The 24,708-nt window shown below is 46.5% G+C and overlaps 1 protein-coding gene across 1 annotated transcript in view; it reads right to left on the bottom strand.

The window, feature by feature from the left end:
* The window catches only part of KNDC1 (kinase non-catalytic C-lobe domain containing 1), a 100,688-nt gene that overhangs the window by 35,565 nt on the left and 40,415 nt on the right, over positions 1-24,708 (bottom strand). The window contains exons 7-15 of the mRNA XM_036737117.1: positions 12,569-12,683; positions 10,748-10,819; positions 9,912-9,973; positions 7,407-7,565; positions 4,433-4,510; positions 3,270-3,369; positions 2,580-2,742; positions 1,730-2,496; positions 1,186-1,330 (exon numbers count right to left, since the gene is read on the bottom strand). Coding sequence (XP_036593012.1) covers positions 1,186-1,330; positions 1,730-2,496; positions 2,580-2,742; positions 3,270-3,369; positions 4,433-4,510; positions 7,407-7,565; positions 9,912-9,973; positions 10,748-10,819; positions 12,569-12,683 — 1,661 coding nt within the window. The remainder of the gene's footprint in view (positions 1-1,185; positions 1,331-1,729; positions 2,497-2,579; positions 2,743-3,269; positions 3,370-4,432; positions 4,511-7,406; positions 7,566-9,911; positions 9,974-10,747; positions 10,820-12,568; positions 12,684-24,708) is intronic.

Below are 24,708 nucleotides of genomic sequence, written 5' to 3' on the forward strand. Positions count from 1 at the left end.
AAAGAGGCTTGATATTAGGAAAAACTTCCTCATGATGCCAGCTGCCCCAAAAGGAGTAGGCTTAGACTTAGGGTGGGTTCCCTCTGTTTGGGGTTATTGAAGAAAAGGATGGATGGAGGGCTCTCCAAGAAGGCTGGAACTGATGGTCAATATGAGACATATTACTGCACACCCATCAGAAAAATGATGAAGAAAATGAAAATCAGCTGGTATGCCAAGGCCACTTATGTCTACTTGCTCTTTCTGTGGCAAGATCAAAATGAAGAGTTGAGTGGTGGGGCCTGGCCTCAGGGATGTGCGTGCTGAGTGGTGCCATGCCCAACTCTGCACTCTTATCTTCCATGACAAGACAGAAGGACTCCCAAAATCATCAGGGACCTAGAGTCCAACAAAAAACTTGGAGCCAGGTGAGGGGGAGATCCTAGCAGGGACTTCTGTCTTGTGTGGGTCAGACGAGAAGGTCACTGAGGTCCCTGTCAGCTCTCATGTTCTGTGACCTACCTCCCCAAAAGGGTTTCCTTGCATTTTCTTTATACCATCATCACCATCACCCCTCACTCCCACCCTGAAAGCCATCCCCTATAACAAAGAATGACATAGAAGGGAGAAAAAAACTGAGCCAAGACACTGTCATGTCTGAGAGTATCTGCACAGTTGTACACCCATGGCCAACAGCCACCTAGGTGTGGGTTCCCACATGAGCAGGAAACAATGTTAGGGAGGGAGAAGCAGGAATAGAGGAGAAGCTTGGCTATAGAGGAAGAGGCAAAGGTGGATGGTGGGCCATAAAGAAAAAGAAAAAAGGGAACATGGTGGGAAGCAGGGCTGGAACAAGGGGCAAAAAGGTCTTCCTGCCTCCCGGGATGAGGGGTGATCAACCCTCCCTGGCCACTGGCAGCACTAACTCTTCCTGTTTTCTCCCAAATAAACAAATACCATGGAGGACAGGATTTTCTGGATTTAAAAGTAAGGACTTTGATTGAAAAGTTCCATTGAGGAGGGTCTCACTGAGTGGCTGGGGTCTCAGGCACTTCTTGCCTCCCAGTCATGGCTGTGGTCAAGCTGAGCAGTGAGAGAAAGCTGAGATCTGCAGCCCTGAGTGACAGTGGCGGGAGCAGAGGCCAGGCCTCCATGCTGGGCAGGCCACGCTTTGCATGGAAACTGGCTGGGGTGGGGGACACTCACCTCCCAGGTGGGGACATTTTCCCATTTACAACCTTGAAGAGATTCTGAAGCAGTTTCTCATTCCAGTAGAGGTCACAAAACTTCTCAGATATGGCCCCACAGAAAGTTGCATATGTGAGATCTTTCAAGGCGTAGATGTATTCTCCTTAGTGGGGATCAAAGTTTAAAGATCATTTTTACCAACCTCTGAATGTTTCTGGGGGAATGTTGCCCTCAGGGGACCAGGGTCCCATGTTGTGTCCCACTTCCCTCCCAAGTCTGCCTAAAGAGGGAGGTTTGGTGGGGTGGGTAGTCTACTGGCTGCCTTAGAAAATGGTGTGAAAGACCAAAAGGTTGCTGTGGCTTCAGGGCTTCTTTAACAACTTGGGAGGAAATGAATTCCTTGAGACTAGGGGCCAAAGTGTCCCCAGATGGGCCAGAGCCTCCCTGCCTGCACTGCCTCCCTTGGGCCCACCCAGCCCAGCAAGCACAGGGGCCCACAACGGCCAATCCCCTTTTCCAACAATCACCAACCCTTAGCACACACTCTGCTCCATACACTTACCCATGATCAAGGCTTCCAGCCCATTCTCCAGATAGCCATCAAAGGCAAACTCTTCTTGGATGAGATGCATCACTCTCTGTAGTGAAGGGCCAATTGTCTTTTTCTGCCCAGAGGAGGTTTCTGAATGAGAAGAAGGTGGCCTCCGATCTCCTGACTTTGCTGAGTCTGGGGGAGGCCCTGTACTACTGGGTTCTTTCTCCCCTCCTCGACTTCTGGGAACACTTTTCTGCAGAGGCTGACTTGGGGCGGCAGAGGCAGAGTCCCTGTGGCTGCTGGGTTCCTTGGGCTCCAGGCCTGGAGCCCCAGGGGTACTGGACTCCTTGCCCACAGGGTCACTGCTGTGAAGACAGTCACAGGGAGCATGGTCCCTGTGGTCTCTGTCACAAGGAAGGTCAGGGCCTTGAAGCTCCTCCTGCAACACTGGTTTGGCCTCTATAGCCTGTGTGGGAAGGAAGCCATTCTTCAGGGGAGTGGTAGGTGGTCCAGAGGCCTCAGAAGGGTCCCCAGGAGTGGATGGATCACTCTCATGTTGGCTCCCTGAAGAGGTGGGTCTGGCTAAAGGCTGGACCTGGGCTGAGCTGCCTGGGGGCAGTGCTTCAGGGGAGCCTGGTGGAGTCCTGGGTAGTGTGGGAGTTTCTGGAGTCTTTGGGCTCACAGTGGCCATCTGCTCCTCAGCCATTTTGTTTTCAGCACTATCTGTAGAGCCAGGGGCAGGGCAGGGGCCCTCGAGCTGATCACCCTGATCAGAGGGGAATGTGGAGCCTTCCCTGAGACAGAGAGGAGAAAAACATATCTTGTAAAGCTTGCCTGGCACCTCCTCTCCACTTCTGGTCTCCTCGCCAGTACTCACTCAGTCACATCTGCCTCTTGTGCCAAAACAATTGGCTTAAAGTGAGTGGCTGAAGAGGTGAATGCAGCAGGCAAAACTGGGCTTTCTCTGCATGTAGACAGTGGGTGAGGCACTGAACCCTCCACAGCTACCAGCTTGCCATCCCCAGTAAAGGGAACAAACCCTATGATAAAATGAGAAGACCCAGCATCAGCGAAACACCCACAGTGACCATCAAAGAGACGGTCAATGCCTGAGCAGCACTGTCCGAGGAGGGGGGATGCCCACCTATTCCAGTCTTGGCTGAGGAGGGGGTTACCCATAGTGCCCATGGAAAAAGTGACCAATAATCAAGCATCACTGTCCAAGGAGAAGGAGGAATGCCTACCTGGACCATCCTTGGTTGAGGAGGGGTTACTCACAGTGCCCATGAAAAAGGTGGCCAATACCCAATCATTACTGCCTGAGGAGGGGGGACACCCACCTGGACCATCTGAGGAGGGGGGATGCCGATCTGGACCAGCCTCAACTGAGGAGGGGTTACCCACAATGTCCAATACCCAAGCATCACTGCCCAAGGAGGGGGGACACCCACCTGGACCAACACCATCTGAGGAGGGGGATGCTGGTCTGGACCATCCTTGGCTGAGGAGGGGTTACCCACAGTGCCCAATACCTGAGCACCACTATCCAAGGAAGGGGAACGCCCACCTGGACCGGCCTCTTCTATGTCCTCCAGACCACTTTTAGCTCCCAGGGCCGCTCCGCTCAGGGCACTCTGTAGGCCGATGGTTTCTTCTTCTTGGTAAACCTGGCAGAAGGCAGAATGAGGGGCATGGACTGAGGCTTGCTACCTTATCACAAATAAGAGGCCCAACAAACCTTGGAAAGGCTTGAGGTTTGAAGCCCTTTCACAGACCCCATCTCATTTGGTTCCCACAATAGCTGTGTGAGGGGAGGACTACAGGATCAATTCCCCTATTTCCAGATGAGGAAACTGAGGCTCTGTCCTCCAGACCTCACCTCACAGGGTCCTCTGGACTGCAAATCCAAGGCTCTCCCCTCCCCTGTGTTATGCCTCCTTGGCCACGGATGGTTCAGAGACATCACAAGGCTCTTAAACACCATTCTGCATTTCCAGCAGCTCACCAGGCCATAGGCAGGGCTGCAGCTACCTCCACAGACACCAACCAGAAGTGCCTGCACTCTGGGCAGGATGGAGACAGTCCTCCGATGACTTTCCGAGTTCACAAAGGCCTCCTAGGACTGCTGATCATCCCTTCCCCTCTTCAGGGGCTTGCTGGGCCCTGGGACTCATTTGTGACTTACAAAGAAGAAGCACAAGGGAATTCTCCAGGATGACCATTTGCTAATGTCAAAAGTCTCTGCTGACAATACAGCTTCTTAAGAGACAGGTGTCTGGCACCTGGTACAAAGCTCTACCTTTCAAATCTTAGCCATGAACAAACAGCTCCATTTTGTAATTCAGGCATGCCTTTCCATGATACTCTGGGCAAACCCAGACACCCCCTGGTGCATTGTGACAACTCATCTTTCATGGTTCTGGTGATCATTTTAAATAAGCTTTGGTCCTAATCTTAAAGGAGCTACTGAGGCAGGGCTGCACACATCCCTGATCTTCTTTAGAGATGCAGAGAGATGATGCCCTAGCTCTCACAAAGTACAGACAGCCAGACCATCTCTGCCTGACAAGAGGACATGGTTTATCTATGCCAACGAGAGGATCACCCTGGCGATCCTGTCTGTGGAGCCACCCTGGGTGGTCATTGCCTAGATGAAGCCCCCAAGAAAAGGTCTGAGAGGAATGAGAAAGCCCAAAGGTCAGTTCTTCCCAGAGCCAAAAGGCTTTTTACCTGCAGTGGAGATGTGCTCAGGTGGGCAAGGATCTTCTTGCTGTCCATGCCTCGCTGGTGCAGGTAGCTGCTACACACCTGGACAAGGCAAAGCAGAGAAGGGCACACAGAAGCAATGACGACACAGCACCTGTTTCCCTGATGCTCCTAGCACTTCTCATTTTATGTCTGAACAAGCATCCCAACCCTGGAAGGGGAGTAGTGTTTAGGAAATGAAAGAACTGCTATCTGACCTTGTAGGCAAAGACCTTTCTCCAGGGAGGGGTCTTAGGCATCCACACGCCCCTTCTGGGACCCAGAGCCAACACAGCCTTCTCCATGTCCCAATCCCAGACAAAGGTGCTGATGGTTTCAGCTAAGGAGTCACAAAGATGGTGAAGAAGATGGGCTGGAAGAACAGCCCACCTCTCCAGATACATCTCCACCAAGATCTAGTACATGCACCTAGATCTATGAATCCTGATGGGGAAATCCAAGTGAAAAAGTCACAAGGCACCACTGTCCCAACTCGGGTCAGTGTAGGGAGACACACAGAGACCTGTGACCATTGGGCACAGAGTCTGCCCAGTGGTGCAAAGGGTGAAATACCAGTGCCCAGGGTCTGACAGAGGCTTGGGTGCATGGGCAGGAAGAAGGTCGAGGGGCATGGGTATGGGTGCCAACTGGCAGCTCCATTGCTCAGAACCAGGGCATACTGAGGAGGGAAGTGGCAGCTAGAAGTGGCAGAGAAGAGGGGTCAAGGTCCAGGGCCCTTGCTGGGCACTGAGCAAAGTCAAATTCAGAAGTGAATTGGAGCCATGTGGCTCTGACCCCAGGAGCAGAGCAGAGGCTCAGTTGAAGCCACCAGCCCAGGCTGAAGCTGCAGAGGAATGACCAGGGTAGGAATCCCAGAACAAAGGACATCCAGCAGGCTGATTACTCTCAATCTGCACTTCCTAGTGAGATGATGGTGGCCAGGTACAGCAGCAAATCCCCAACCTGGGCAAGCCTCTAGGCCTGTTCTCAGACGAAAACCCAGGTCAGAAATGTGTAAAGTTCCCCTTCCCCCATGAAGGCAGTGATCAGACTGTGCCTTGGATCACTTTGGGAGCACTTTGCAGGACTCCTGCCTTAGCTGTCCCTGAGAGCCTGGAATAACACAACACTGGCTGCTTAGAGAAAGTGAGGACCAAAGGTCAGCTCACACCCTCCCTCTGGAAGCACTCAGAGCCCAAAGTCAAGGAGGAGGCTGGAAGAATGAGCCAACACAATGGGAGCCCAATCCACTACAAAGATGGTGGCAGGGAAGCTCCAGACTCAAAGAGAATGGCTCAGAAAGATCTCTAGGCCAGGGCTAATGAGAACAACGCCATTGAGACATAAGGCCAGTCAGAATGCGGCATTCCTTGAAAAGTTAAAGCAAGAGATTAAAAAGAACTAAAAGAGGAAGGCAAGCTATGAAAGAAAGATTTGAAAAGAGAATTAATTGAACAAGAGGTATGAGACCTCCCCTGAGAAAATTACTCCCCCAAAATGAGAATTGGCCAAACAGAAGCCAATGATTCCAAGAGACATCACAAAATATTAAGTCAAAAGACTAAAAAATAGAAGAAAATGTAAGTTAACTCAGCAAAAACAAATGAGCAAGAAAACAGATGGAGGAAAGATAGTTTAAGAATCACTGGACTACATGCATATCACAACCAAAAAGAAAACTGCCCAGACCTTAGGATCAGAGGACAAAGTAGAAAGTGCATTAAGTCATCACCTCCTGAAAGAAATCTCCAAAGGAAGACTCCCAGGAATGTGATAGCCAGAATCCTGCTCTCTGAGGCCATGGAAGGAATACTGCAAAGAGCTAGGCAGAAAAAATTCAAATACCAAGGAGCTACCATCAGAAGAACCCAAAATTTGGCAGCCACCACCATCAAGGAGCGGGGAGCTAGGAATGGTATTCCAGAAGGCAAAAGATATAGGCCAACAGCCAAGAGCTCAATCCTACAGGGGGAAAATTGATCTTTAATGATTTGGAGGACTTCCAAGCACTCCTTATCAAAAAACTAGGGTTGTATTGAAATGGTGACATTCAAATCCATGTGTTAAGAGAAGGATAGAAAGGTCAGTGTGAATGTGTGACTGTGAGGGATTCACACGATTAAGCTATTTACATTCTCATATGGGGAGATGACACACACATTTCCTCAGAACTCAATCATCATCGTGGGGTCAGTCTCATTAGACACAAGGTCTAGGAATGGTTCTGTTGGGTTCTGAGGAAAGAAGAATGGAAAGAGAGGGAAGTGGGATGGGCTCAGCCTGAATTTGAAAGCTACAATAATGGAAGATGTGTCAAGGCCAGGCTTGGAAGGGAACAATCCTGAACTGTGGTGCAGATACTAGTACCTGCTCCAGGCCCCCACATAGCAACAGGACCAGATCCCACTTGAAGGGCCAGGAGAGACAGGGAGATCCACAAGCCACTGGCACCTGTGGTTGGAGGCAAGAAGGAGGCACACACTGGAGGGAAGGCCCTCTGCCTCCATCCAGAGGGGACAGCTAGTCCAGGGCCTGAGTTATACATGCTGGACCTTTCACCTAAGGGAAGCCTAATATTCCTTTAAGAAGCTAGTGAGATGGTGGAGCCCCTGAAGCAAGGAATGGTGGGGCTTGGCTCAGCTCTGATGACCACTGGGACCACTCACAGTATGGGAGGGTGCCTGTCTACAAATGGCCCTGCATTTATCACTCATGTGGGGCTGCAGTGGGAAAAGAGGCAATAGAGTCGTGTCCTTGAGCTTAACCAAAGCCAGGAAAATTATGTGTCAGACCAACTCTCCCTCTCATGCACCAGTCTGGGCTCATCCCAAACATGCCTTGATCCCCACCTCTGTTGACCACTGGCCATCTGCCCTGGGGGGGTGTCTTGAAGACCTCCTGATTCATGCTCCCCTGCCCAGACTTGGCTTATTGGAGGATGGGGCAGCCATGTAATCACCTTCATGGCCTGGGCTACAGATGGCCTATCCACAGCACTGCTCCGGGCCATGTCCAGGAGGAGACCTTTGAGCTTCCGAGGCAAGGTCAGCTTTTGTTTAGGTGCTAAATTGAATTTGGCTGCGGTCCACAGGATGGCTGCCACACAGTAAACAGAGGCCTGTCAGGAAAGGAGGAGAAAGTCCATCAGTCAGTCAATAAACATTTACTAGGTGCCTACTATATGCCAGGCACTGTGCCAAGTGCTAGAGATACAAAGAAAGGCAAAAACAGACCTTTTCCTCAAGTAGCTCCCAGTCTAATTGGACAGACAGCATGCCAACAACCCACAGGGCACTAAGGATTCAGGGGGATCAGGAAAAGCTTCCTGTAGGTGGGATTCTAGCAGAGACCTGAAGGCAGCTAGGAGGTGAAGGAGAGAAAGAGTGACCTGGGAAGAGTGAAGAGGAAGGGGGTAGACAAGCCCTGCTCCTGGGCCCTCACAGCTCTCCTCCCTCTCATTCCACTCAGCCTTCAAGACTCTGGTCAAGTGGGACCTCCTCCAGGAAGACTTCCTTGATCCATAAGCACCAGCTCTTAGAGATGGGAGCTCAGAGGCCTCCATTCACATCTAGACTGGCACAGGAAACCCTCAACAACATCCCTGGCCTCTGAACAAGGACTTCCTGAGTGGGGCAGCCTCTCCTTCCATGTCTGCTGAAGACACAGCTCTGTTTCCTTACAGAAAGCCTTAATTCGCCTCTCACTGAGTTTGGGGGCCTCCAGGGTCTAGCCTTCCCTGATGCCCTCTATTTTTACAGATGAGAAAATAGAGGTCCATGTCTGCTAAGTGATCTGCCCAGGGTAAGCCACAGAGACAGCATTTGAACTTGAGTTTCCTAACTCCTAAGCCCATGTGCTTTGAATCCTGTCCCCCCACCCCCCAGCAGAATGTCAGCTACTTGAGTGACTGACAAGGTTTTCTTGGTATGTCCAGAGGCCAGCCCAGTGTCTTGTAGGTAGGAGGCCATAGTAATTGCTGAATTTAATGGACTCCTTATCTGCACTGCTGCTCTGTCCCCTAGAAGAAGGAAAGTACTGGAGGGCAGGACCCTGCTATTTCCTCCCTAGTAGAAGAACTGAAGGGTTTGCCTTGGCAAGCCCATCTCTGTCCGTGGCAGCACCAATGGCCAGGTCCCTTGGGCCCCTTCCTCGCTGGCCCCCCTGTCACTTACAATGTCTTATTAGCACCCTCCTGTCTACTGGCACTGCCCCTGCCTGGAAGAGGTCCTTCTCATGCCTTCCTGTGGTCCCTGTGGCCAGTCCAGAATTGTGATGGTTTTGTTATTCAGGCATTTCAGTCATGTCCAACTCTCCATGATCTCATTTGGGGTTTCCTTGGCAAAGATTCTGGAGTGGTTTGCCATTTCCTTCTCCAGCTCATTTTACAGATAAGGAAACTGAGGCAAACAGGGTAAAGTGACTTGTTTAGGATCATACAACTAGCAAATGTCTGAGGCCAGACTGGAACTCAGGAAGATGAGTCTTTCTGACTCCAGACCCAGCACTTTATCCACTGTACCACCTGGCTGCTCTAAGCATCTCCTTAAGGGATCTGGGTGCATCACACTTCGGCACAAATATTTCCAGTTGTTGCCTATTGCCTCCTAGACAATGTTTACATGACTGTGGCCAGCATTTGAGACTCCATGCAGTTGGAGGCCACCCCTTTGTGGCCTCGCTCTTATCTGACCTCTTCGCCCAGCTGCTCCCCACTCTTTAGTCCTATTCCAAGACCCTGGAGATGCTCTGGTCCATTTGTGAACCCAGAGGCCCAGGGCAGGGGGAAGGGAAGCAGCATGGGGAAGGTCACCATTTTGGAAGTCACCAGCATCTCCTGGAGGTTTTGGCCTTCTTGGTATCCAATCAATAAACCAATCAATCAACACTTATTAAGCATCTGCTGTGTGCCAGACACTGTGCCAAGTGCAGGGCCTGGCACACAGTGAATGCTTAATAAATGCTCATTTCTTTCCTCATTTTCTTTCATCTTTCCTCCTCACTAGAGCCGGCTACAACAAGGAGCTGTTTTCAAAGTGGGGATGGGGGAATGGGACAAAGATGCCTTCCACCTCTCATCTCCCAGTCTCCATATTACATGGAGATCAGATTTAGGGAGCCAAGCCCTTTCCTAAGTGTGGAAAAGAGCAAAATTGTTCTCCAAGGGGCTGGGATGCTTCATAGATAGCTGCCTCCCTGCCTGGCCTTGGCCACCATGCCAGCGGATAACCCCAGCCTCACCCACCCCAGACTGGTCCCTCCAGCTCTGCTTTTTCAGAACTGCCAGTGTGTAGGGAGTGGGATGGGGAGGGCACTAGACTATGCTGGAAGTGAAGGACCTAGGGAAGAGGCCCAGAGGGGCTGCTGGGCGACCCTGGACCAATACAAATGTGTGGCCTGAGGCCACACCCTGGCACTATGCACTGCCCCACTCATGCACCATGGTCACAGGAACCTGCCCACTGACCTTTTCTGTGACAACTTTGTCTCGTTCCACTTCAGGAGCCACATAAAATGGGTTATAAGAGCCTGAGGGAGTCAGAGGAAAGGGTCAAAATTAGCTTCAGAGGAAGCATGTTTGTCCTCTGGCCACCAGCTCCTGAAAACTAGGACAGAGGTGAGCCCTTGTCCACATGTACCCACATGTCCATATACCACACTGACATAGCACCCACATGTCCATACACTGCACCCACAGAGCACCCACATATCCACACACTATATTCACACAACACCCACATGTCCATACACAGCACCCACAGAGCACCCACATGTCCATACACTGTACCCACACAGCACCTGAATATCCATACACTGCACCCACAGAGCACCCACATATCCATACACTATATTCACACAGCACCCACACGTCTATACACTGCGCCCATGCAGCACCCACATGTCCATACACTGCACCCACATAGCACCCACATGTCCATACACTGCACCCACATGTCCATACACTATATTCACACAACACCCACATGTCTATACACTGCGCCCACGCAGCACCCACATGTCCAGCACCCACATGTCCATACACTGCACCCACATGTCCATACACTATATTCACACAACACCCACATGTCTATACACTGCGCCCACGCAGCACCCACATGTCCATACACTGTACCCAAATGCCCATATGCTGCACTCACACAGCACCCAAATGTCCATATACTGCACCCACATGCACACATGCAGAACCCAAAGACACACAAACAGCACCCACATAAGCACCCAAAGGTACACACCCAGAATCCAAGGGCAGACACAAATGCCCACACAGGGGGGACGTTTTACCTGCATCTTTCAAAGCTCCAAAGAGAACATTTCCTTCAGAGTCTACCAGCACAGAGTCCAAACACAAATAAGCTATGGAAGGAAGGACATGTTAGTGGCATCAGGGGACAGAGGCTGCAGCTCCTGCCCCCCAGCAGGAGGAGAGCACCAGGCAGCAGCGACGGACAGAGATCTACGGTATAGGTGGCTGCTAGGACTAGAGATGAGTTTGGAGACCTGATGGAACCAAAGACACTGAGGGAATGAAATGATACTAACCCATGACCTGTGACTCCCCTGCTTAAGAAACTTCCATGGCTCCCACTGCCTGAAGGCCAAAATGTAAACTCTTCTGTTTAAGAATGATAATCATAATAACTGATGTTTAAATAGTACCTATTCTGTGCCAGATACCGTGCTAAGAACCTGAAATTTAATACCTTATTTGATTCTCACAACCCCCTGGGAGGTAGGTGCTATCATTCTTCCCATTTTACAGAGAAGAAAACTGGGGCAGGTAGAGCTTAAATGACGTGCCCAGGGTCACCTAGCTAGTAAGTGTCTGAGATTGAATTTGAACCCAGGTCTTCTTGTGCTACTGGAAGACTATCCTTCCCTTCAACCCCATCTCTGCCTTTTGGCTTAAGAGCCTCATCCTTTTGGGGCCTCCTTGATGTTTCCATCCCCCATCAATATTTGCATCAAGCCAGTCTCAACAACTTCTCTGTGAGCAGATAGCACCTGCATGCTGCTCCCCTGCCGCCAGTGGTACAGGAGATTCTTGAAGGCAGGGCCTGTGTCACCTCTGTTTTCTTTAAGCTCAGTGCCCAGCACAGAATTATGCTTAATAAGTGCATGTAGATGTATTTGCTCCCCAAGGTAGACTTTGGAAAAAGTGGAGAGACCAGAGAGAAAACAGATTGAAGTTTCCTTCCTTCCTTCCTTCCTTCCTTCCTTCCTTCCTTCCTTCCTTCCTTCCTTCCTTCCTTCCTCCCTTCGTTCCCTCCTTCCTTCCTTCCCTCCCTCCCTCCTTCCTTCCTTCCTTTCTCTCTCTCTCTCTCTCTCTCTCTCACTCTCTCTCTCTCTCTCTCTCTCTCTCTCTCTGTGTCTCTGTCTCTCTCCCTCCCTCCCTCCCCCATTTCTCTCTGAGATTATGGCTTATGTGGAAATATGTTTTGTATGACTTCATATATGTAATGAGTTCTTGACTTCTCAGTCGGGGGGAGAGGGAGAGAATTTGGAACTGAAAATCAAATAAAATGGAATGACCTTTAGAAAAAGAAAAGGAAAAGCAGAGGGAGCTTCTGGGAGCAGCACTGTGGAGGCACAGCCAGGCTGCCCTGACTACTTTGGGGGAGGGAAGGGTGATGACCTTGGACAAACTTGGCTCAGCAGGGGTTAATGGAGGATCTTTGACTGGGGACTGAGCTGCAAAGAGCCTCAATATCGACCCTGTTCCATGCCTAACCGAACGTTCTCCTCACGGTTTCTGAGTGGGAAGGCACCTAAGAAGTCTGGCCAAAGAAGGTTTTTTTTAACCTCAGTGCCTTGCACACAACAGGGGCTTAATAAATGTGGAGGATTAAAATGTAATATCTGCACTCCATCCTCTTGGCTGCCCCATTTTCTATGTTCTGTGGTGTCAGCCCCCAAGTAGCCACTGGTGGTGATGCCCTAAATTCCAGGTGGGGACTGACAGCCAGGCAGGCTCACCCTGCGGCCTTTGGGAAGGGCCCAGATATCAGCGTAACACTCAGCTCTGTGGCCACAGCCCAAGCCAGCTCTAGGTTCTCCCTTGTTGTGGGGTCAGCAATGGAGATTCCCAGACACCTGCATGATTACCTGGGTATTCTATGTAGCTCTGAAGAGTAAACAGAGATTCTCGACAGAGTGCCCATAGCTCATACTCTCCAAAGGGCCTCCCCAGCCTTGACAAGAGCTCCTGCAGAGACACCCACTGTGTGGGGTGGGAGACACAAACAAGACAGGGAGGGGGCAGAGGAAATCCATTAACACAGCTACCACTGGGCTCCCCTTCAGAACCACAGTCAAACCCAACTCTCCTCAAACAAAGAGGAAGTAATGAGAGCCATAGAGTTACAGCCATGATGCTTCCAAAAAATGCCCAAGTAAATATGCCCATAGGGGTGTGTGTGTGTGTGTGTGAACAAGTGTGTATGCGTGTGAGTGTATTTGAGTGTATGTACATGTCTATGTATGTATGTATGTGAGTGTGTGTCTATATGTGTGTGTATGAGTGTATGTATATATGTGTAAGAATATGTGTGAGTGTGTATGTGACTGTGCATGTGTGTGAGTGTGTGTGTGAGCGTGTGGATGAGTGTGTGTCTCTGTATGAGTGTCTGTGTGTGTGCATGTATGTGTTAGTGTGTGCATGTGTGTACGTGCACAAGTATGTGTTTATGTGGATGTGTCAGCATGTATGTGTGTATGTGTCAGTGTGGATGTGTGTGTATGTGCATGTATGTGTGCGAGTGTATGTGTGAGTGCATATGTGCGTGAGCATGTGTGTGTGCGTGTCTGTGTATGAGTGTATGTGTGCGTGAGTACACGTACGCATGTGCACATATGTGTGTGTATGTGTACGAGAGTATGTGTGTGTATGTGTGAGTGTGTATGCGAGTGTGCGTGTGCATATGTGTGTGCAAGTGTGTGAGTCTGAGAGTATGTGTGAGTGCATGTGTGTGAGCATATGTGGATGTGTGTGCACGTGTCTGTGTATGAGTATGTGTGCATGTGTATGTGCATGTGCATGCATGTGTGCGGGCGTGTATAAGTGCATGCATGTGTGTGTACATGTATGTGAACGAGTGTGGGCATGTGAGTGTGTGTGAGCATGAGCACATGTGTGAGCATATGTGGATGTGTGTGTACATGTCTGTGTATGAGTATGTGTGCATGTGTATGTGAACACATGTGTGGATGTGAGTGTATGTGAGTGTATGTGTATAAGTGTGTACATGCATGTGTGTATACGTGTATGTGAGTATGAGCACATGTGTGAGTGCATGAGTGTGTATGTGAGTATGTTTGTGCATGCATGTGTGTATGTGTGTATATGTGCATGTATGTGTACGAGTCTGTGAGTGTGTATATGTGTGTGAGTGCATGAGTGTGTATGTGTGTGAGTGCATGTGTGTGTGTGTGTGTGTCGCTTTATGCAAGGATTTGGGATTGTGATTGTGACTGTGTGTGATTGTGTACGTGACTTGTGAGTGACTGTGATTATGACTGTAAGACTATGTGACTGTGTGGCCCTAATAATGGTGGCTAGCTTTCCACACCCTTTGACTCTCATAAGAACCCTGGAGGAAAGCGTTTTGGGGACCCCCTTGAGACCCCAGAGTGCTCGGTATCATCCAGGCTGACTGGAGACAGACAGGCAGGATCTGCCCCCAGGCTCCCAGAGGACACCAACCTGGTCAGGTGACTCCCTGTGTATCCTGGGGGAGGGCAGTACTACTGGGGCTTTTGGCACTTGGACTTTGTAATGGGATGGCTAAGGAGGGAAATCAGTGTGTTCTCCCAGGTACTCCAATGCATTGATGGCTCCCTGTTTGGTGGTTAAGACATGAGCATATCATGACTCTCCTGTATGGTGGGCAGCAGCTGGGGGAGGGGCTGGTGCAGGAAAGGGTCAGTTTAAAGCCTCGAGAGGTTACAAGATGTGTCTAGAGGCACAGCCAATCTGCATTCAACTTCTTCCTGGCCTTGAGGCTGCCTCTCATCATGCAATTCTTCACTAAATTTCTTTGTTCTAAAGGAGAGGTCCAAGTGGGGGGAGAGTGACCGGGAAGCCAGCAGTGTTATTTTCAAAGGGGTGTCAGTAAAGGGTGTTAAAAAGCCAGACAAGGGTTGAGGCCCAAACCACCCCAGGCCTGTCTGCACAGGAGCAGAGGCCCAAGCAGAGGCAGCCTGGAGGCCCCATGCCAGGACTGGAATTCTGGCTCAGCACCCCCAGGCCACCAGGATGGTTGCTCCTGGGGAAGTTTCAAAGGAAGGGGTCTGTTTGAAATGGGCACCAGCAGGATATAGCTGCCTCACTGATGAGAACAGGGTTACACAACCCCAGATACGGTGGGGCCAAGCATCTGTAGGGAGGAGCACACGACCAGCTGGATGTTTGGGTCGTGGGTCTCTGTTCACCCTTTCCTCCTCTGCTCCCCTGGGCTGGCACTGGCCTCAGGAAGGACAGCGCCATCCCCACAAGCCCAATGGGTCCCATTTCAGATGCCGCATTTTAGGGACTGTGTGCTGGGTCGGGCCTACATTTGGCCGGATGACCGAAGTAGCTTGCTGGGTAATGGCCTTCCATCTCAGAACCACGTAGAGAAGCCAGCCAAGGACCCGAGGCTCCAAGGGCTGGATTTTAGTGGGAGAGGAGGAGCCAGCAAGGGGGGGGGGGCACTGTTGCAGAGGCTGTTTTGTCTCAACCCCAACAACAGCTTAGACTTTGTTTATTTAGGTGTGTGTTGGGGAGGAGGGGAAGCCGTGGGAATCTTTCACTCCACCAGCTGTCCCCCAAGAAAGCAGGACCCAGGGAGAGTCTGATTTGCTCCTCCGTGCATGGATGAGTGCAGACAAAGCAGGGACTGGGGTTCCTCCTTTGGTTCCACGGCAATATATTCAAATAGTCTGGGGGCGGGGTGTCCTGCATTTAGTTAAGCAAGCTGGGTGTGGTGCTGGGTGCAGAAGCAGGACAAGAACCTGGGAGTGGGCCCCACTGGTGGGGTGCATCCCAAGGATACCCTCCCTCATCACAGAGCCCTTGGGCTACCGAAGAGGCCAATAGCTGAGCATTCTGAGGTCAGGGCCAGGGCTGAGTCTGGGAGGGTCCTGAGGCTGAGTCTGACTCTTAGACTCACTGGGAAGTCACTGAAGGTGGGAGCTGGCTTTTGCCTTGGGATCCCTCGTCTTTGTATCTCAGTGTTCCTTTTTTCACATATAGTTAAAGTCCCCCCCAAGGTCACACGTTGCTGTGTGACTCTGAGGCAGAGCTGAAGTTCCAGGAGCTAACCCTAAAGCTAATAAGAGGAAAATCCTGGCTTGGCTTTCTGTGCCTCTGGGTTAGCTTGGAGGCCAGCTGAGTTAACTCTGATAGTCTTGGGGCCTTCGGGGCACGGGGGGGGGGGGGTGCGGTGTGATCTGTCCCTGACAGAATCTCACTTAGGTGTGGAGCCTTTTCAAGAGGACTGCTTTCCCCCAACTGAATCAGCTTTCTTTTCTCCCTTTTGGTTTTAGTTACTTAAGGAGAAATCTTTGTTCCCTCTGCTTTTTTGGGTAAACAGCTAAGCCTGATGTTGTGAAGAGAAAATTGGTATTCAGTTGTTTCCAAAGCACCTATCTCCCCCCATTGGCTTTTTGACCCAGAGGGTCAGAAACACCCAGGGAAACTCTGCCTTTGCTGGGTGCTGGCTCCTCTGTCAGTCAGTCTGATGAAGCCTAGTGACTCCTTCTCAGAGTCAAGTTTTTAAAGGAATAACCTAAAAACAGGATCAGACACAAATCAGTTCTATTGAAATGTGGCCCTCACAATCTTTTTACAACACCAAGTTCATAGACCTCGGGTAAAGAAGCCCTGATCTCACTCCTCCCCAGCTGCAGCTGGTTTTTTAAAAAATAGTAATGTTTTATTCCCCACCCATTACACGTTAAAACAGTTTTAAACATTTGTGTTTTTTTTTTAAGTTTTGAGTTCCAAATTCTGTCCCTCCCTTCCTCCCTCCCCTCCCTCTTCTTAAGACAATAAGCAATCCCACATAGGTTATACAGGTGTAATCACTGAAAACATTTCCATATTAGTCATTTTGTACAAGAAGACTCAAATAAAAAGTAAAAAGAAAGAAGGTGAAAAATAGTTTGCTTCAGTCCAGGCAGACAACATCAATTCTTTCTCTGGACAGACAGCATGTTTTGTGAAGAGTCCTTTGGGATTGTCTTGGATCACTGTATTGCTGAGAATAGCTAAATCATTCACGGTTCTTGATCATACAATATTGCTGTTGCTGTGTGCAATGTTCTCCTGGTTCTGCTTACTTCATGCAGTATCAGTTCTTGTAAGTCTTTTCTAAGTTTTTCTAAAATAATCCTCCTTGTAATTTCTTAAAGCACAATAATATTCCATCACAACCATATACTTTAGCCATCCCCCAATTGATGGGCATCCCTTCAATTTCCAATTTTTTGCCACCACAAAAAGAGCTATTATAAATACTTTTGGGACATGTAGGTCCTTTTCCTTTTTTCAATCTCTCTAGGTCACAGACCTAACACTGGTATTGCTGAATCAAAGGGTATGCAAAGGGTTTTATAGCCCTTTGGGCATAGTTCCAAATTGCTCTCCAGAATGGTTGGATCACTTCACAACTCCACCAATAGTGCATTAGTGTCCCAGTTTTCCCGCGTCCCCTTCAATATCCAACATTTTCCTTTTTTTTTTTTTTTTTTTGCCATATTAGCCATGCTGAAAGGTGTGAGGTAGTACCTCAGTGTTGTTTTAATTTGTATTTCTCTAATCAATACTGATTTAGAGCATTTATTCTAATGACCAAGATAGCTTTGATTTCTTTGTCTGAAATCTGCCTGCTCATCATATCTCTTGACCACTTATCAACTGGGGAATGATTTGTATTCTTATAAATCTGAATCATTTCTCTATATATTTGAGAAATGAGGCCTTTATCAGAGATACTTGTTGCAAAAAAATTCACTCCAGTTTTTTGCTTTCCTTCTAATTTTGGTTGCATTAGTTTTGTTTGGGAAAAATTTTCCTAACATAATCAAAATTATCTATTTTACATTTTGTAATGCTTTCTATATCTTGTTTGGTCCTAAATTCTTCCCTCACCCATTGATCTGACAGGTAAACTATTTCATGATTTCCTAATTTGCATATGTATCACCTTTTATGTGTAAATCATGTACCCATTTTGACTTTATCTTGGTATATGGTGTGAGATGTTGGCCTATACTTAGTTTTTGCCATACTGTTTCGAAGTTTTCCTAGAAATTTTGTCAAATAATGTTTTTGTTTCAAAAACTTGGATCTTTGGGTATATCAAGCACTAGATCACTATGGTCATTTACTATAATACAGTTTGTGCCTAATCTGTTTTACTGATCTACCACATTATTTCTTAGCTAATACCAGTGCAACTGTTTTAAAGCTATCAAATTATCTACTCAATCATTCTGAGTAGCAGTTTGGCCAATGCTAAGACAGGAATTGAAATAACCATAGCCTTGGACCTAAAGACCTCACTCCAGGCTTGGCCCCAAAGAAGGTCACCCTCTCCTCCCCAAGCACCACAATGAGGCAGCTCTTGTTGTCTTGAGAGTAAAGAATTGGAAACAAAGTCAATGTCCACCATCTGGGGAATGGATAAAGAAGTTGGGTACATAAATTAAATGGAATACCACTGTACTGTAAGAAATGATGAACATGCTGAACACAGGGAAACGTGGGAAGAACTCCATGAACTGATGCAGAGTGAAATCAACTGAGTCAGAAAACAACAGACACACCCACGAATCAGAAGTGAATGGAACAAAACAACCAAGATTGAGAAGGGAGATGAGAGGACATCCCCAACCCAAGACTGCACATTGTACATGTTCTCAGACTTTTTTAATTGGAACGTATCACCACTTGTTCTGTTTTTTTCCCTCCTTAAAAAAATATAGTTTGTTATGCAAGATGGTTCTCTGGAAAGGGAAGGGGGAGGGAATGCTGGGGAACAATGTGATGATCTAAAAAACCAGAAGACATAAAAATATATATAATTTATTATATATAAAATATATATTATAAATATATAATAATATAATACTAATACTAGTAGTGTACATATATATATATATATATATATATATATATATATATATATATATATATATATATATATATAAAAGACAATGATGCTAGACTGTAGAGAGTGCAATGGGGTATCCTTAATCATTATCAACCATCAGGCTATATACACAACTGCTAGTATCATGGACAGAGATGATAATTACATGATAATTAGTTTACCGAAGGTCACAAAATGCTCACCCACAGGGGACCCAGAAGCAGCCACTAGGTGTCAGACACCTAGCTCTCCTAGACAAGGACCCCAGTTCCAGAGAGGAAGTTCCCTGCATGTGGTGACTCTGTGAAGCAGTGATGACTAGACTTCAGTCCTTCTTATTCAATTACACCATAATGTCTCTTCCTCCGTTCTGGTGTTTCTTCTCCAAGTTACTCTGCTGCCCTGGGGCTGAGTAATGCTGCTGTGGCTCAGGGAACCTGTGTTGCCTATTAGATCCCAGCATTTCATCATCATTTCATCATCTATCAAGTAAGTACAGTAATCTCTGCCTTACCTGCCTCTCGGGTAAGTTGTGGTGAGGGTCTAGAAAGGCAAAGGGCAGGTAAGAAAATGCTCTGGAAAGGATAAAGCACTTTATCCCAACATTACCCCTTGCTGGTATAATAGCTCTTTAGGGTGAGGAATTATCTTGTTCTATCCACACAACAAGCCCCTGAAGGCAATGGCATATCATGCTTCTCCATTTTACAGATGATGTCATGATGAGGATGAAGTCACTTGCCCAATGTCATGTTAGTGACAGAGGAATCAAGCCCGGGCTTCTTCTTCACAAACCAATACTCTGGTGCCCTCTGTCTGAGATCTCCAATTTACCCCATATTGTCCCAGTTTGGTCTCCATTTCCCCCATTTCATCTCTGATTTATCCCTTCTGTAGCTTGATTGTATATATGTTGTTTTTCATGTTGTGTCACCCATTAGATTGTGACCTCCTTGAGGGCAAAAACTTTCTTTTTGCCTTTTTTGATATCTACAGTGTCTAACACACAATAAGCATTTACTAAATCATTACTGATTGCTTAGATAGCCCCCCAAACAGCAAAAGGAGCAGAGTTCAGGCCCTCACCCAGAGATGCTAAAATTCAGGCCAGCCCTCTCCACATCTGAACAGCCCAGTGACTCGGCATCACTAACACCACTGTTGCTATTGTTCAAACCCCATTTCCCCCTTCCCATTCCCTTATCCCCATCCCCCAGCCTAACCCTGCACTCACCACTCCCACTCTAAAGCTACGCACTCCATCCATTGAGCTCTTTGGCCTATTCCATAGGTAAGTAGCTTTCATCTAAAATATCTTCCCTTCCTACTTGGTTCATCCTATTCTACTTGGTGAGACCTGGTACAGACTTGATGACCCAGCTTCCCTGGCCACCCACTCTAGCACTGCCTTCATTTCCCCCATGACTAGTCACTGATCATGCTGGGGAAGTTGGAACACTCCTTGTTCCCCATTGCCATTTTCAGGCTCTCCCCCTACTTCTATCACTCCGTAACCTCTCCTCCTTTTCTTTTCTCGATGGGTTCAGTTCCTGGCTAAGTCTTTTTCTCCTCCTCAACTCCTGTTCTCATATGAGGGGACTTCAACATATATCCTTAAACACCCTAACTTCAAAATTTTTCAACTGAGTCATTTCTCATGACCTCCTCCTCCACTCCATCTTATCTATACACAGAGGTAGCCATATCTTAGATGTTGCCATCATCCACAAATGCATCACTTCTGTGTTCAAAAACTCTGAAATTCCCTTCTCTGATCTATTGGCTTTCTACTTTTTCTTCTGCTTTGTGACCCCTAACGTTGTTCTTTGTCCTAACCATGACTATTTAATTCCTCCATCCCTCCATTCTTTCCCAGGACGTCACTACTCTCTTCCTTTTCCTATCTTGGTTCTTGGTGAACCCAGTAAACTCTACATTAACCTCTTCTCTTGAGTCCCTTGTACCATCAAGCCTCAGCTTTGGATCACTCCCATCATCTACTGCCTTTGTTCCCACTCGTGCAACACTGAATGAAGCTGGAGAAAATTGTTAAACTGTGCTGATTGGGTCCACTACAAGTTTATGTTATATAATCTCAAATGAATACTTATTACTGCTAGGTAATCTTTTCATGCTTCCCATATTGATTCACCAACCCACTCATCACAATGGCTTCTCCAAATGTTTTATCCCTCTTCAAGCCGCTCATAGTTCCCCCTCCCAACTCTCTCAGATGAGAATCTTATGTTACATTTCATAAAACTACCTGATGCTATGAGAGACAGAGTCAAAATGGTAGAATGAAAGGTAGTGGAGAGGATTCTGGGAAGATGGCAGAGTAAGTAGGTCAGAAAATTCCAAGCTGTTAAGATTCTCCCCCACAAAAGAGTTAAAACAGCACCTTGGGGCAAACAAAGGGTGGGTGGAGACAAAGAAGAATACGAGCACAACCAGGATCTTCCTGGGACAGTTTGAGAAGATCTGAAGAAAAATCCCAGCACCAGGTTTGGTCCCTGGGAGGAGTAAACACCTCCAGGCTAGGTTTCATTTTAACAACAAGCGGGCAAGCTCCTTAAACAACTAGCGGCAAGCCCTGGGGTTAGTTGGGAGGCTGCCTCGGCCCCAGCCATTGGAACTTTTCACCCCAGGATAGTGAGGGGAGTCCTGCATTTGACCCCAGGAAGATTGAGGGAACTTTTGCTGATGAGGAACACCAGACCCAGCTGTGCTGGGAAGAGCAGTGGGGGCGAGAGGTAACCAGCACATACCCAGTGAGTGCAGAAGCAGTGGGACAGAAAACCACTGGCTGTGGGCACTTGCAGGAGGTTGGAGGTTTGGCTTTGGTTCCAGGCTAGAGAAGAGCTGAAGATCTGGGCCATGAGGCACCATTTCCCATACCCCAGGGCTAGAGGTGATTATGAAAATCAAGTTATTATCACAAAAAAAAAAATGCACAGGCAAAGGAGAAAGAATCCAACCATAGAAACCTATTACAGGAATAGAGATGACCAGGGTTCATCTTCAGAGGAGGACACTGAAGTAAAGAAATCCCCAAAGAGCGACGTCAAATGGTCACTTGCCCAAAAATAATTTATAGAAGATCTTAAAAAAACTTTAAAAATCAAATGACAGAGATGGAGGAAAAACTTAAAAAAAAAAAGAAAAATAATCCAAGAAAAACAAGAAGGTTCTGAAAGGAAAGTCAACCAATTAGAAAAGGAGATCCAGAATCCCAAGGAGGAAAATGACACCTTGAAAATTAGAATTGGGCAAAGTGAAGGCAGTGAAATTATAAGCGATCAAGAAATAATTAAACAAAACATGAATAATGAAAAAATAGAAGAGAAAATAAAACATCTTATAAGAAAAACAACAGATTTGGAGAGTAGATCAAGAAGAGAAAATATAAAAATAATCTGAAAGTAACTGAAAGTTATGATCAAAAAAAGAATCTTGATAAAATAATACAAGAAATAATTAAAGAAAATTGTCCTGAAGCATTGGAACAAGGCAGGGAAGTAGAAATAGAAAAATATCCATTGAATACCATTTAAAAGAGATCCTATGATGAAAACTTCTAGGAATACCATAGTCAAATTCAGAAATCCACACCTCAAGGATAAAATATTAAAAGCATCAAGATTAAAACACTTTAAATATGATGGTACCACAGTTAGAATTACACAAGACCTAGCAGCAGAGACATTAAAGGTCTATAGGTCTTGGAACACAATATATCAAAGAGCAAAAGACCTGAGAATCTGGCTGAAAATATCATACCCTTGAAATTTAAGTATTATCTTGAATGAAAAAAAAATGGACATTTGATAAACCCTCAGACTTTCAAGACTTTGTTAAAAAAAATCCTCAACTTAATAGAAGATTTGACATACAAGAACCAAGAGAAATATAAAGTACATACCAAAGACTGACTATAAGGGATTCATAAGGACAGACTGTTTACCTTTTATATAACATAAAATGCAACATGTATGTCTAAGATTCTTATTAATAATTGGTGAGCTCATAAGAAAGATAGGGATAAACCTGACTATGAAATGAATTTAAAAAGTAAAGCCATTTAGAAACAGCTAAAAAGAGTAATTATTTTACACAAAAGATGTGCAAGAGGAAGAAAGGATACAGAGGATTTAGATGGGGGAGGAGGGCTGGTAGTTCTGGTAACCTACTTTCATTGGGAATGGGTTTAAGAGGGAACAATACATAAATATTTAGAAGAGTATAAGAGTCTTCTAAATTTAGAAGAAATAAAATGGTAGGGGTATAGTGAGGGGGGAGAGGACAAGGGAAGGACTAGGACAGGGGAGGGATTTTTAGAGGGGAGAATGAGGGAATAGGTAAAGGGAGTTTAGATTAATAGGAACGGGAGGATAGGGGAGGGATACTTGGAGTGGGGAAGGCAAGTAATAGGAGGGCGATGTAGTAGGTAGAAGTAAAGTAGAGGAGGCAGGAGGGATAGGAAATAAGACACATGTACAGACATGAAAACAAAGATCAGGAATAGAATATGTTTGCGAAAGTATATGTCTATATACCCATGTATATATGTATGTATATATATAATCTGTATGTGTATGTATATATCGAGAAACATATCTAAACTATGTTGTAGCCTTCTGGGGGGTTAGGGGAAGGGGGAAAAAGAACAGAGTTAAAAAGTGCACTGCAGAGAACAAAAGAAAACACAAGGAAGCAAAGAAAAGATAGACAATTCTCAACACAATGTGTATTATTTATCATATAGCCTTTCTTGAAATGACAATTTATTGTTACATATTTTGAATCCTCTCATGTTCTGCTATGCACATGATATGCTTTTTTTCTTTCTTATTTTGTATTTAAGTTTCAATATTTAAGTTTATGATATATTTTTGTTTCTTTTCTCTATTCTGTATTTGTGTTCTGGTAAAATTAAAAAAAGAAAAAAAAAGAAAAGAAATCAGTGTCTATTGTTAAAAAAAAAGAATGAGAGGTAATATTTTTGTGTATCTTGCCCAACTCACCTCTTCCAGAGGTGACCTAGAAATGACATAGAAAATGCACCAGATTCTGGTCAGAAAAGCTAGGAAAAAGGTCACAGCGAGTCATTTTTCCAGCCTAAGGCAGCTTAGGGAGGTAGAAAGGTTTATGAATCATGGGTTTGGGGGCTGGCCAGGACTGCAGTGATATAGCAGTGGCTGGGAGCATTCTAGAATTCAGAAATAGAACCAGGGCAAAAAGCATCAGAGTGGAAAAAGATCTCACAGGATCCTTGAACCAGTCCTGGGTGTAGGAACAATACCACCTGGCACTAATGGCACCCATTACTCAGTTTTGGGTAATAGATCAGGGTTGAGAGGTGCAATTGTGAATGAGAGTGAACCCTAGATGTGTACAGGGGAGAGAAAAAGTTCTAGAAATGTGGCTCTGAGCCCAGGAGCAGAGTGGTGACTCAATTCCAGCCTTTATCCCATCATGTGAAATAACCATGGCCAGAAACCCAGGCCAAAGCTAGCTTAACTGCTCTGAAACTATAGAACTTCCCAGCAAGGTACCAGTGACTGAGTCCAGAAAAAATCTATGGGAACTCAACTACACATAAGACAATATACCCAAACTTAAGGTAGGAACTTGCATATTTTGACCAGGCAGGCAGGAACAGACATCTCCTTGTATCACATCACTTGGGGAACACTGCACTGAAAACTTGCAAGGTCCCAGACTGAGCTGTGAAATCAGCAACAGGATATGTAAAAGGATGAAGTTCAGGTTAGATATCCTCTCCCAGAAGTGCACAAAGCCTGGAACTAATGTAAAGTCCAAAATCAAGATGTAGGCCAGAAGAAGGAGCAAACAAAAGAAGACCCTGACTATAAAGAGCTACTATGGTGACAGGGAAATTCAAGACACAAAAAAAAATCATAGAAGATGACAATAACTTGAAAACACCTACAATTAAAGCTTCAAAGCATATTGAACACAAGTCCATTAAGAATCCCTGGAAGAGTTAAAGCAATAGTTAAAAAAAAGAGCAAAGAAATTATTAAAAAAAATGAGAACTATGGAACAGAATTATGAAAAAACAATTAACAATTTGGTAAAAGAGTTACA

The sequence above is a fragment of the Trichosurus vulpecula genome, chromosome 8 (assembly GCF_011100635.1).
Source record: "Trichosurus vulpecula isolate mTriVul1 chromosome 8, mTriVul1.pri, whole genome shotgun sequence".
NCBI lineage: Eukaryota > Metazoa > Chordata > Mammalia > Diprotodontia > Phalangeridae > Trichosurus > Trichosurus vulpecula.